An 11847-nucleotide genomic window follows, 5' to 3' on the forward strand; every position below is an offset into this window, starting at 1 on the left:
CTGTTGCCACCCGTGTATGAGATGTCTTCACTAGAGAATATGCAGTCCTCAAGTGCCCAGCTGAATGGGAGACAGCTTCTTGCTGTGAGAAATTTTCCCTGAATTCCAAGTCTGCGGTGGAGGCAAAAAACGATAAACTAACGTTGCAAACCCCGGGGCGACTATGTACGTTCTGCAACTGCATCCAGGGATCCAGATAGCCACAGATGCTCTTCAGAAAAAGCGCTAACGTGAAAAATTGTCGTTTGAGGAAATGAACTTCACAAGAGTCTGGGGATCTGAAAGTTTACGAAACGGCTATGCCTGTCTTCTTCCTCGTGCAGGGACGCATATGGCGTCAGAAACGGCAGAATTGTCTGGGAACCGAGAGGATGAGGGCTACTTGTGCATATTGTATCATGCGAATGAAGCTCGTCAGAAAGCTAGGGGTGTCTCGGCTGTAGTCGCATAAACGTTTCCTCAGGCTTCCAGGTTTGCTTATCTCTCCGAGATTGGCTCCCAGAGAATAACACGTCACCCGGATCAGCGCCACAATGCAAACACAAGCTGCTTGAACGCAGCAAGTGAAGAGAAGGAATAATGCATGCCGACTAGTCTATTTTTCAGTGCATCGTAAGAATTTGTGACCTGATTCTGCTTAGCATTGTTCGCTGCCGTAGCAGTCGCACTTCTGGAGAAAGGTATCGTGTCTAACTCCGAAACGACTCTTGACACTAAAAAAGGAGAAAACTGGTTTTTTCCTATACGAATAAAGGACGAAACGCGCATTTGCCGTACTTGGCATCCGGTTTTGACCCTGGTTTCTTACCAACAATCACGATGATTCAAAACCCCTCTGCTGCGATATTTCGAACGTCTCTGCCTGCATTGTTACCTCCGCTTGACGTACCGCACGGGAGCTTGCGGAACCGAGAAAGCGAAGCCAATTAAAAGTGACTTTGGAAGCGAGGAATCACGAGACTGGTTCATGGTCGATAATGCAAAAACTATACCTGGGACTCCCTCACTTCGTGGCGTTGGCGTACACGTCTTCAATCCACTTGGCGATGTCCTGCAGGCACTTCTCGCCGTTCGGACCCTCCAAGAAGCTGCAGCAAGGAAACTGAGGGAACAAAGGCAACCCAGACAGAAGTGACGGCAATTGTAGCTGAAACCGATATGTGTTTTTCTTACGTCATTCAGAACCGACTGTGTGCTTCCTGAATTGTGAAGCGGATGAATCGTAGTCACACTCAACGCGTCGCCTGGTGCCCAATACAGCCCCTAGATTGCCTTTGTTCCAAAGCGAGAGAAGAGTGATCATCACTTGAAAAAAATATAGAAACTGTGCTGCAATCAACATACCATCGCGGATTTCAGGTTGTTCAGAGACGAAAAAAAAAGACGTTGTGCTCTCCTCCCCTCAACGATCAGAGACAGAGTAGTGTCAGGACCAGCCGAGTAGACAGATGCCTATACAGGTCCATCATGGTAAATCCAGTTTCGTGCCTCCACAAACCCTTCGGCGGGGCACTCTCTCTGGGTACTCTGCGCCATGATTCCCCGTACAAAACTGCGACACTTGGCACCACGAGTACAGAGACGACGCTCCCGCGAATCTTTTTAAGCGCCTCCTGTCTTCCATTCCGTCCCTCACTGACAATGACACGTGCGAATAATTGTGGGAAAATCCCGCCATCTAACCGTTTACTGTGTGCATGTGAGCCTCGCAGAGTGGATGGGAGAAGCCCTCTTCAGCGTGTGGCCATGCCACACGGGTCGCCATCATGTTGTGATTGCCGTGGAGTAGATGTTTGATTTGTGGGGCCGGAGAACAGCAACCCGCAGCATAGGGCAGCCACCGCGCACGCCCTTTCCGTTGTTTTTCACTTACCACATGGAATTCGTCTTTCCACACCTTGACCTGGACTCGAGGGGCAGTGGCTTCTTCACAGCCGAAGGGGAATACAACTCCGTCGGCGTTTAACTTCTGAGCATCTGCTTCGCTGAGCCAGCCATAGGTGGTGAAGTAACTGGGAACTCTAGATGGGTTCTTGTCCGAGTGGGATCGCACTGCCTTTATTTCTGTGGAAGCTGACGACATACAGACGTCCTTCAGACCCAAAAAGGAACTTCTGTTCGTATCGGTCCCCGCTCGTGTCAATTCGTCGTCGATTTCTCGCTTCTCTGTCACCCCCTTTGAAGTGCCGACTGTTGGAAGGGAGGCCAGGAACGACATCTCTCGTTCTGCAGTGGTAGCAGCTCTCGTTGCATAGAGACGCTCGTCAGCCGCACTCCACGCCTTTTCCGAAAAGAGTGACGCGCCCCGGACGGCGTCGTTTACTTGCCGGCCGAAGATGAGACTGTCACTGAGGAGAACCTAACAGCGAAGGCAGCAGGAACCAGGATAAAGGTGAGAACCGGGAAGTGCTGGACACGACGGTTTATGTTTGCGCTCAGGGTAGACGCTCTTGTTTCTAGAAAAAAACTGCAACGCACCACAATAAGGGACATATTCTTCCAACGAGAACATTTACTGAGAAAGGCACGTTTACTACGAACTGCCTAACTTTCCCCAGCGCCCCATGCTTCAGCTTATTCAACGCAGCACGCACCACAACCGCCGAGTGTGGGTATTTCCGATTCACGTGTCCATTTCGTTTATGCTCAATACAGGCGGCCGTGTATTACACCTGACAATTGTCTAGGTGAAACCAGAAGGAACCTGACTACTTGCTGATTGGCGTACTCGCACGAATGCCACAGAAAACACGAGTTCCAGTTCTCTGTAAACCAACACAGTAACACAGATTGTCTACAAGGCGAGAACTGGAACTCTGATCGAAAAAAGTCATGCCTGTACGGTACACGTGAACCCATTCAGCGCCCACCTTGTTGCGTGCCACCGTTTTTAAACTGCTACAGAAAACTGCGGGGATCATCATTGACATGTGGTGGAAAACATGCTCACCTCAACAGAACCAACGTGAATGCATGTTGGTGGCATATTTTTAAGCATATCCTTGTCGAAGTAAACCGGGGAAATCCAGGGATTGGAAAAGCACCGAGAGCCATCTGGGACCTGTCCCACGCAAGCGTACCGACGCAGAACAGCTCTGCTTAGTGAGATAGTCGTTCCCAGCGTATCAGTAACGAGGAAAAACGCACGGCTAGGTTATACTCTGTGTTGCTAAACACGATAGACAAAGTACCGTTTAGCATACATGCCAAAAAAACAGTAAAGCTCCAACTATACAGTCCCAAAATCGGTGAAGAGGTCACCTCCACTGCTAAGGTCCATTTTCCACATACCTCGGGCGGCGACACCGACGAGTAGCAGCTCGGCAAGTCACCGTCGTTTGGTCGAGGTCCAGTGGGAGATTCACGGCAGAGCTTTTCACTGGTCACATCTAAGCGTTCCTCTATTTCTGCGTTGGAGAGCGTTCCCAAGTCAAACCGGCCGTAGACGTACACGCCGGTAGATTGCCGGATGCTCGTAAGAGGCAGGACGGGCTCCCTGGTGGCGTTGAGCTGAACATAAAAAAGAACGCAAACGGTCCGCCATCCAGATGTGGAATCTGCTGTGCATTCAGAGGCGAGGTGAACCAGCCAATGACTGGTAATGAACGCTACCGAAAACTCATGCTGAACACCCCACCACTTCGGCTTCGCTTTTTAGGCTTCTTCAATGTAACATAGACAAAACCAAGTTGCTTACGATGTACGAGGGCCCCTCCATGGTGAGGTCGAGCCACGGTGAAAGCAACACCATGCCTGCAGGTCGCGGAAGAGGCTTGGGATTTTCTGCAACATTTGTCCGGTCACTCTGCTCTCCCCGCTTCACGATACTTGCCATCAGAGTCACCGCGAGATTTCCGCCTGCGCTGTCGCCTGCACGCCATCGTATGAAGACAAAAGATATCGCCAGTCCCGCTTTCTTCGGCCACAGCTGCAGTCACTAAATCACAGGAAAAACCGAGGGGATCAAACGCAAAGGCCATCCCTTCTCGGAGAGAGCGGTGCACACGATTAATGTTGCCCAGTGTGCAAATGTAGCAAAACGAGCTACCTGCCGCATATCTCTTCTCTTTTTCGAGAAAGTAAGGCTTACCTACAAGGATTATATCCTCGCCTGGAACGTTCATCTCGTAGCACAAGTACTCATACGCTGCGACGCATTGTTCCAGCTGCACCGGCCACAGGCGATCCGGCGCCAAGCTATAATCAGGGCAGAAAACTTTTGCACCTGTCAGGACCGAGAGATCTGAAAAGAATACGAAAGAGACACAGGCGCTCTTGGGCGGAAAGCGCCGACTTCGAAAACATAGTCGAGTTTTTCAGCTGGCGTTGGGGTCAGGTGGGCAAGTCCGGTAAGCCTTTAATTTCAGAAGACTGCCTGTGAGAAGTCAGCACGTTCATGCCCGAAAACATGTCTCCTTCATTGGAGAGCTACCTCATTTCTGGCAAGCCTCCCTCAACTGTTGAACATACACAGACAGTCATGAAGAGCGGCTGCGTGTTCGTTTCTCGGAAACATCAAAGGGGCAATCTTCATTCCTCGGCGACCGGAGGGAACTGCTGACTCCACTGTCTTACCGTTTGTGAAAAGCCGATACGATTCTGGGCTGTTGAAGACGAATGCTCCACCGTGTAAGAAAAAAATCCACTTCTGTTTCTTGGTTTCGTCGTTTATGGTGGTTGCCTCTGCTTTTTCTGATCTTTCCCTCCCAGGCGACATGTCTCGCAGTTTCTGCAGCACAGTTTTCCGTCCATCGCTGGGAGCGGCTGAAGCGCCTGCGTCGAACTGAAGAAGAGCCGCCATCTTTACTGCCACCTCTACCCATCCACCTCGTTGCTGCTCGGGCAACTCACTCGGTGACGGCGGTTCCGGTCCTGTCGTTTCGAGCCTCGTCTCTGCAGTCCTCTCCTGTTGAGAGACCGCAGCCTCAGTCCCGACATGCTTCGCAGCCAGTTCTCCACCGTCGCTCAAAAGTGACACACTGGCAGGCACGGCTCGAGGCTCATCGCTGGCAGCTGCCACATTGGTGTCCGCTCCCTGCAAGGGTATCGCAGCGCCGCCTCGTGGCACTGAGTTGTTCAAAACCCCGGCAGAAGAGGCCGCCGGAGAAGAGCCACCTCGGGGAAGCTGCTCAGGATGAGCACCATGCTGCACCGGAGAAGCGTCTTTCTTGCCGACAAAATGTGCACCAACACTGCGAATGCGTCGAGGGGATGAAGAGTCGTAAATAATGGCGTCGCAAACAGGGGTTTGAACCTTTACAGTAGTTTGGTTCCGAAGACGGCTAGGGCGTAGAGATGCGTAGAAAGAACGGAGTGAAAGGTCGACTAGTTGGCGGTCGCGCACCAGCTGGGCACGAGAACTAGGCCAGCTCGTGGCCTTAGCGTACTTATAAATGGTTGGACACAGAGTGCGAAGAGCGAAGTGCTGCGGCAGTAGTTGATGGAAATGTCGAAACGGTGCCATGCCTGAGAAAAGAGGTCAAGACACAGATCCAGAAACAACAAACGAGGTCCTGCCCTGGGTTGTAAACAGATCAACATGCAGTCGATCTTCCATTGTTTTCTGATCCCATAAGCCGGCGCTTCGACGCGACGCCATCCATAAGGTCGTGGGTAGCAGCGTAATAACTAGTATGACACAGACAAAATTTTTGCAGCGAATGTCACAACAAAAAAACAGGATCAGATCTCCAGCTTTTGCTAGAAGGACCAAATGTTCAAAAGAAGTCGGAACTACGGACCGATCGTATGATGCAATTCCCTCTTAGCATCTGTAGAAGAAGTCCCTTCGTTGAGGTGCTCCTCAGTTGATTGAAAGAGGCACACGGTGTGCATGCAATGCCAGACCCTCTACCCAGAACTAAGAGACCCGCTTGTACGTTCACAGAAGACTGAAGAGTCTGTACGTAGACTTCACAGTGGCAGTGGCTGCGGTGAGCTCCCTGACAGTCAAGGTCTTCGTCGTCCGCTGCTGTGCGGGTGAGCCCTGGTACTAGCGTCGCAAGGAGAAAATCAGTGAATTCTCCTACTCCAGTATGCTTTACAGAACCCGAACGATACTCCGGCGCATCTGGCATCTCCCCTTCACCAACCTGCGGGTCTTCATGAAGATGCACTGCAAATTTTGCGACTCGGGAATTTTCCATTGCCGTCTATGATTGTCCCCCACCGAAAATCGGCAGACGCCGTGAGTTGTGTACACGATAGGGAACTTGTTCAGTGGGCTGTTGACGATTCTTGCTTTGCGATGTGGAGAAGAACGGGAAAAATTTGCGTGTGTGATGAGAACCACTCGTGCGTTAGATGCGGAAACTGACGTGTGCATGCGTTTTTGTGTTACTGGGATTGTCTATGCTTATTGGACGCAACGTCTAGGCCACAGACATTCTCTCCGTACTGTTAGAGAACGGTAGAAGTGGAGAACATAGTCTTTTCCAGGAACCAGGGAGTTGCATAAGCAGAAAAAGCCCTTGCGGAAAGGAAGTGAGAAGCAGGAGCTACTGTGGAGAATCAGAGGAAACTGAACACTGGGCCCCAATAGATGCGGTTCACCGGCACAGCTTGATTGACTCATTACAAAAAAAACGGGCTGAATGCTTTATTTGGGGGAGCCATTTTCTTTCTGATGATTCTTACCTCTTGCTGTTTTTCGCTCTCCTTGAAGGTGCCTGCCTCTAAAAGGCAGGTTCAACCATTTAATATTTCTTGAAGAGAACGTTGGCTTTCCTTGGCTAACCAAGGTGCGCTCGTCGTATGAAGACATCGCGTGGGCGTGCATGCGCAGTTGAACCGCAGGTACATCGAAATAGGCAGCTTCACGAGCAGGCACGATTTTTTCGCGAAAAGCAATTTTTTCGACGGGTTGACGAGCTGCTCCCACGGTCGCTTACGCTCCTTGAAACACGTAAAAGTTTCTCCCACAGTGGCCATGGTTTGGAAGGTGAACGTGCCGACACGTAGTGTAAAAAGTGTGTAGCAATTCAAGACTGTCGCAGGACAGCATTGTCCCGTACTTCAGAAAACGGCTGCCATGGTGCGGGCCTCGACACCCGGCCGGAACAGAGCCGGGAAACGTGCGGGCGACTCGAGTTGAGGGGAAGACCCTGGTGAGCATCTTGCAGCAGATCTATGGAAGAGTAGGACACGAGAGACCGACACTCTATAGAGGTATATTGGACCAGAAATTGTAACGTTGACTCCATTATATTCATTAAATAGCTAAATCACGCGTCACACACGAAAACACACACACGCACTTGATGACAGCAGTGCGTTGTACCATGAGAGAAACCAAGAAATTTACGTTTTGTCACCAGCGCTTCGGGATCGCAGCAACACCTCCTTCGACTCAAAGGCTGCGACTAGTGATGTTCATAACTGGAGTCATATTTCTTGGTGTCTTGGTGCCTACTCTTACTCAAACAGTTGCACTTCAGCCGCCGTTCCGTAGCCGTTACCGTCCTTGTTGTAATCATCTCCCCCGAACTCGTCAGCTAGAACCGTTGGGATTGTCTGGAAGAGAAGTTCGTGTTTCTGGAATGTACGGCTAACCATTAGTGGCCAGTTCTACGCCGCAGTGCCTCCCTCATGAATAAGTACATTTTAGAGGATTAATTATGATACTGCGTACATCGTCCGAGTCGATTAATGCCCCTGAAGATCGCGCATTGAATGCCTTGAACTCAAGCCAATGTCCCTACAGGGAGAAATAGATGCCACTCCTCATCGGCTCCGACACCCTACGCCGATTCCTGCCTCTCAGCTGTACACGACGTAAATCTGTCGTCAGCCGTCAATTCTGCCCTTCGTCCTGCTCTGACGCATTCCCGTGATGGCAAATGCCCTTGAGAGAGAAGGGCCATCTCTGCACAGACAGCGAATTGCACCGGTACACCTTCGAGCGAGTCGCAGTGGCCGCCGGGTAAGCGCGGCCTGGCCTGGACCTCGCACAAGAACGCAGCACTGGCTCAGGGTGTTGCGTTACGGCTATTGCGACGCAGCCCCCCGAGCCTCTGGAGAGCAGACTTGTCGGGAAACCGGTCAGAACTAGAGCCTGAGGTATGTCAGTGTCTGCCACGTTTGTGCAGCAACAAAGACCCCAGCGACCGGGTTCCGCCATACGCCGAACCATCGTCTGTTGAGACACCATGATTGATCTTCACAGCTTGCTACCCCCTAACGGCATCTGCTACCACTCTTACCAGCTGCGTTGCTACTGCAGTGTTGCCATGAGACTCCCTATGCCCCGACAGCATTCCCGCCCCCCAGCCTATGACTCGTGTGTAACAGAGTCAGCGACAAGGCGAAGCATGTGATAAGGAGGGAGTGCCGCTAGTTACCGAGCAGAAGATGCAGTTGTGTACCCGGCAGCAATGAGACTCTCTGCACTAACCGGAAGTAAACATTCTCGGTCAGGAGGAAGCCCCCACATGCAGGCCACGGAAACAGCAACTCGCCGTGTGTTTTCGTGGATTTTAGCCAGGCGGAAACTAACGTCAGCACTAAGGATGTTCGCGTCTCGTATGCACTCTACCAGCAACTGATTCCGGCTGGCGCTGGCTGTACTGTACGCGGCGCTTGGTACTGGACAAGAAAGGACAGTCTGGAATTCACGCTTGTATTCTAGGTTGATCGGAATCTCTCTGGTCTGAGACATCCACGAATACGTCCAAGAGCCTCAAAGGTGCTCATCTGAATATGTGTTGTGGGTGCGTGCCTCTACGATCACTAGGAAAAACGGTCTGTATTGATTTTGTCCGTCGCACTGCCTTAGACGCCGCTGAGAGGGATCGTCCGAAGAAGAAGCATCCATGTTTAGTACAGCGTACGAATTAAGTGCATCACACTGCAGTCGGCATGCAGATCCCTGCAAGGAAATAATGACAGCCCCGACAAACCACTGGTGTCAAGCGTCCTGAACAGACACGTGCGACTCGGCGTGCGAAAACAGAGACACAACGCACAATTACACGGTTGGAATTGCAAGCTCGTTTTGGATAGGAAGCAGACCCCCCGTCCGATTTAGTTGTATGAAACGCAGACGCCCTTAATGAACCACATACATGGTAGCGGGGAGGTGACAGAGACTGTGTTTCTTGGCTCCCAAACGCTGACGATGTGTTCTTTCCCATTTCGTCGCTACTTGGTGACAGCCGCCGCGCTTTGCTATTTTCGCCTTCGTGAAGGGGTGGGATTTGCAGCTTGACCGTTTTTACCGACCCCGCGAATGATAGCTATTCTAGCAGCAGTGGCAGACGACGGTGTGTTCGTGCCAACAAGCGTAGACGCGTGTGATCATTTTCGCTGTCAGGCGAAAAAGTGGTCCCCATTATGTCACTGACCATCCCATTGCCGAAACTGTAGACTGCAAGTGTCAAGGAACAGCTACATGAGGTGCTTGTATCACCGATCTCCCACTGTTGGGAACGCTGATTCTGTGACTGCCGAGGAACAGCTATATTGAATTTATCAGTCATCACGATGGGGCGCATGTTTCGCAAAATGAAGCAGATGGACGCAAGACGGCAGCATCACCTTGGTGCCTTGGACAACCACAAGGACTTCATTTCGTGGCCTCGATCAATGTGGATTTCTCTGCACCAGTAGGGGCGAGGACGGGATTCACGCGAACAACACCTTGGAGGGGCAAAAGAATCGGATGAAGGAGATCTATCAAGACACCGCCAAATATATTTGAGTGGTGCTTTGGGTCCGCCCTGCATGATATCATGCCCGGGGGCGGCAACATCCCCTATAGAGAGAAGAATGCCATGGAAAAAAGTGAACATCACCACACGATGGTGTCGGCAACGATACGAAGCAGGGGTAGCGGCACCGACAGCGGCCTCGGAATGTGGGGATTGGGACGGGCAGGTGCCTACGCCGGTCCTCATTGTTATCATCCTGTCACTTGTCCAGTTACGTTGAGCGTCGACACATTGGTAGGTGCTGCCAACTCCGTGCCTTCACGCACTGCGGAGTGGCCTGCAGTACGGAATGCAGCATAGAAAACTCGTGATTATTGCAGGCAGCGAACGCAACGAACTACAGCACGAAGGAGGTGACCATCCGTGTCGTCGACAGGGTCTTCCCCAGATGCACCTACGGCAATAGCATCCATAATAAGACACTGTGTCGCCGTTGTTGATGAGGCGATGGCCCTCCACAATGGCAGGTGAGCGGCATCATGAACGGACATACTTCCGACATAGAAAGCACATTTCGGAACGTGTGAGGACGGGTCAATATGAAACCTGCGAGGCTGCGTGCAGGCTCTGTGCTTTTGCGTTTCGTGCCCCGTTGGGTTTCAAAGTGGAGCCACGTGTGTGCGAGTTCCCTTTTGAATCCCCTTCAGCGGGGTACGGCCCGGCGGGCGTCCGCGGCTCCTGCCGTCTATTGCACCTCGATGCTCGCCCAGGGAAGACGGCCTAACGAACCAGTCTGTAACAACGAATGTATGTGCAGTAGTTTTTGATAAGAAAACATCATCTGTCGGAGGACGGTTATGCAAGAGAAAATCAATGCCACTGGCATGCGGGCGCAGACGCGTTGACAAATGAGCAGCCGCTCGGAACAGCTGCATTCGCCACCTCTACAGCAAACCCATCCGACGGAACGGCCCGGACATGGATGCTATAATTGGAAGTGGATACGATGCTTGGACTGAATATTGACCCATCGTCGATGCTTGAAACCTACATACGCCGAAAATAAAGAACGTCTCTGCCAAGCCGATCGGTCTCGTACCTACGGGATGACGCAGTATAGGGAGGTGAAATAGTCCTTGTTGACAAGGCACCTAGTGTCGTCTCATTCGCAGCTGTACGCGACGATGAACGACGATAGAAACAAGAAGGGAGTGTGACTGTCCAGGAAAGGTTCTACACTTCCGCTTGTTCCTTGAGAACGAGAAGCGGCGGAAGAATCAGCACAATACATTAGTGGTTCCACGACGTTTGTGTGGACCTGCAGGTGACATCCAATCAGGCGGTTGTGTGGTTTGATGGCCATCGCTTCCCTTCACCTATCTGACGCACATTCACATTCCTCTTGTCGCACCAGATGCGCCTCCACGTCATCAAGTGTGCTTCCACTTCTGCTGTCGGCACATCGTTCAACACATTGACTGTCGCATCATCCGCTCGACTTGAGGGGAAGCTCCCCGACGATACCCGCCCTCGACGGGCAGCGCCGTTTGAGAATCCCAAACTGGTGCTCCTGGCGAACATTCCGGGGAACGTAACCGTTATTGCCTGATATTGAGTGCCGATTGTGAGGCGCCGACGCCAGCGATTGGAACATCATATGGTCAAACGCGGTCGATACGTTCAAAGATCTTTGTTGACGAACAGAGGCGGACAGCACCTAGCGAGACGGCGCGCTGAGAAAATGGAGGAGCCCTGCGATCCCGATCACTCCTCCAGTCTTGTTTTATCTGTGGTATGGCGCATGACCTTGAGGATTTGCATCATGAATGACTGTCGGGAGACGGCATACCGGACGTGGAGAAGCGTTGTGTTCCTGCGACCATCGGTGGCCACGACGGGCATGATTCAAATGATCGACTGGCACCCAGGCGTAGTTTTCCTGGGGCCTATTGCGCTCAGGGAAATACCAAACAAAACTCCTACGCTTAAATTGGAATCGGACCGAACCAATGTTGAACCCAATATTTACATCAATGATATTGAAATATGATTAGTGATATATGATGTGTCCCAAAATATCATCTGATTAAGAACTGGACGTCCGTGGAGACATACACCGTCGCACAATAGCTTGGCTACGGTATCACTAGGCTTAAATAAACGACGAAATGACATGGACGAATCTACATCAGTTTGCATT

At 51.5% G+C, this 11847-nt stretch overlaps 1 protein-coding gene across 1 annotated transcript; it reads right to left on the minus strand.

Moving 5' to 3' along the window:
• Positions 1-626: 626 nt before the first annotated feature.
• On the minus strand, positions 627-7881 carry TGME49_250360 (alpha/beta hydrolase fold domain-containing protein). The gene is made up of 8 exons (XM_018780929.1): positions 6637-7881; positions 4576-5466; positions 4091-4243; positions 3698-3870; positions 3292-3510; positions 2951-3061; positions 1874-2359; positions 627-1102 (listed from the first exon to the last, which is right to left on the minus strand). The coding sequence occupies exons 1-8, from the start codon at positions 6776-6778 to the stop codon at positions 1004-1006; spliced, it is 2274 nt and encodes a 757-aa protein (XP_018635067.1). The 5' UTR covers positions 6779-7881; the 3' UTR covers positions 627-1003.
• Between the last annotated feature and the right edge of the window lie 3966 nt (positions 7882-11847).

The sequence above is a fragment of the Toxoplasma gondii genome, chromosome XII (assembly GCF_000006565.2).
Source record: "Toxoplasma gondii ME49 chromosome XII, whole genome shotgun sequence".
NCBI lineage: Eukaryota > Apicomplexa > Conoidasida > Eucoccidiorida > Sarcocystidae > Toxoplasma > Toxoplasma gondii.

Coding starts and splice junctions, on each gene's coding strand:
- TGME49_250360 (XM_018780929.1), bottom strand. CDS start 6,778: ATGCACGCCCACGCGATGTCTTCATACGACGAGCGCACCTTGGTTAGC. Junction 3,871..4,090: donor CGAGGATATAATCCTTGTAG/GTAAGCCTTACT, acceptor GATGGCGTGCAG/GCGACAGCGCAGGCGGAAAT. Junction 1,103..1,873: donor GGAAAGACGAATTCCATGTG/GTAAGTGAAAAA, acceptor TTGTTCCCTCAG/TTTCCTTGCTGCAGCTTCTT.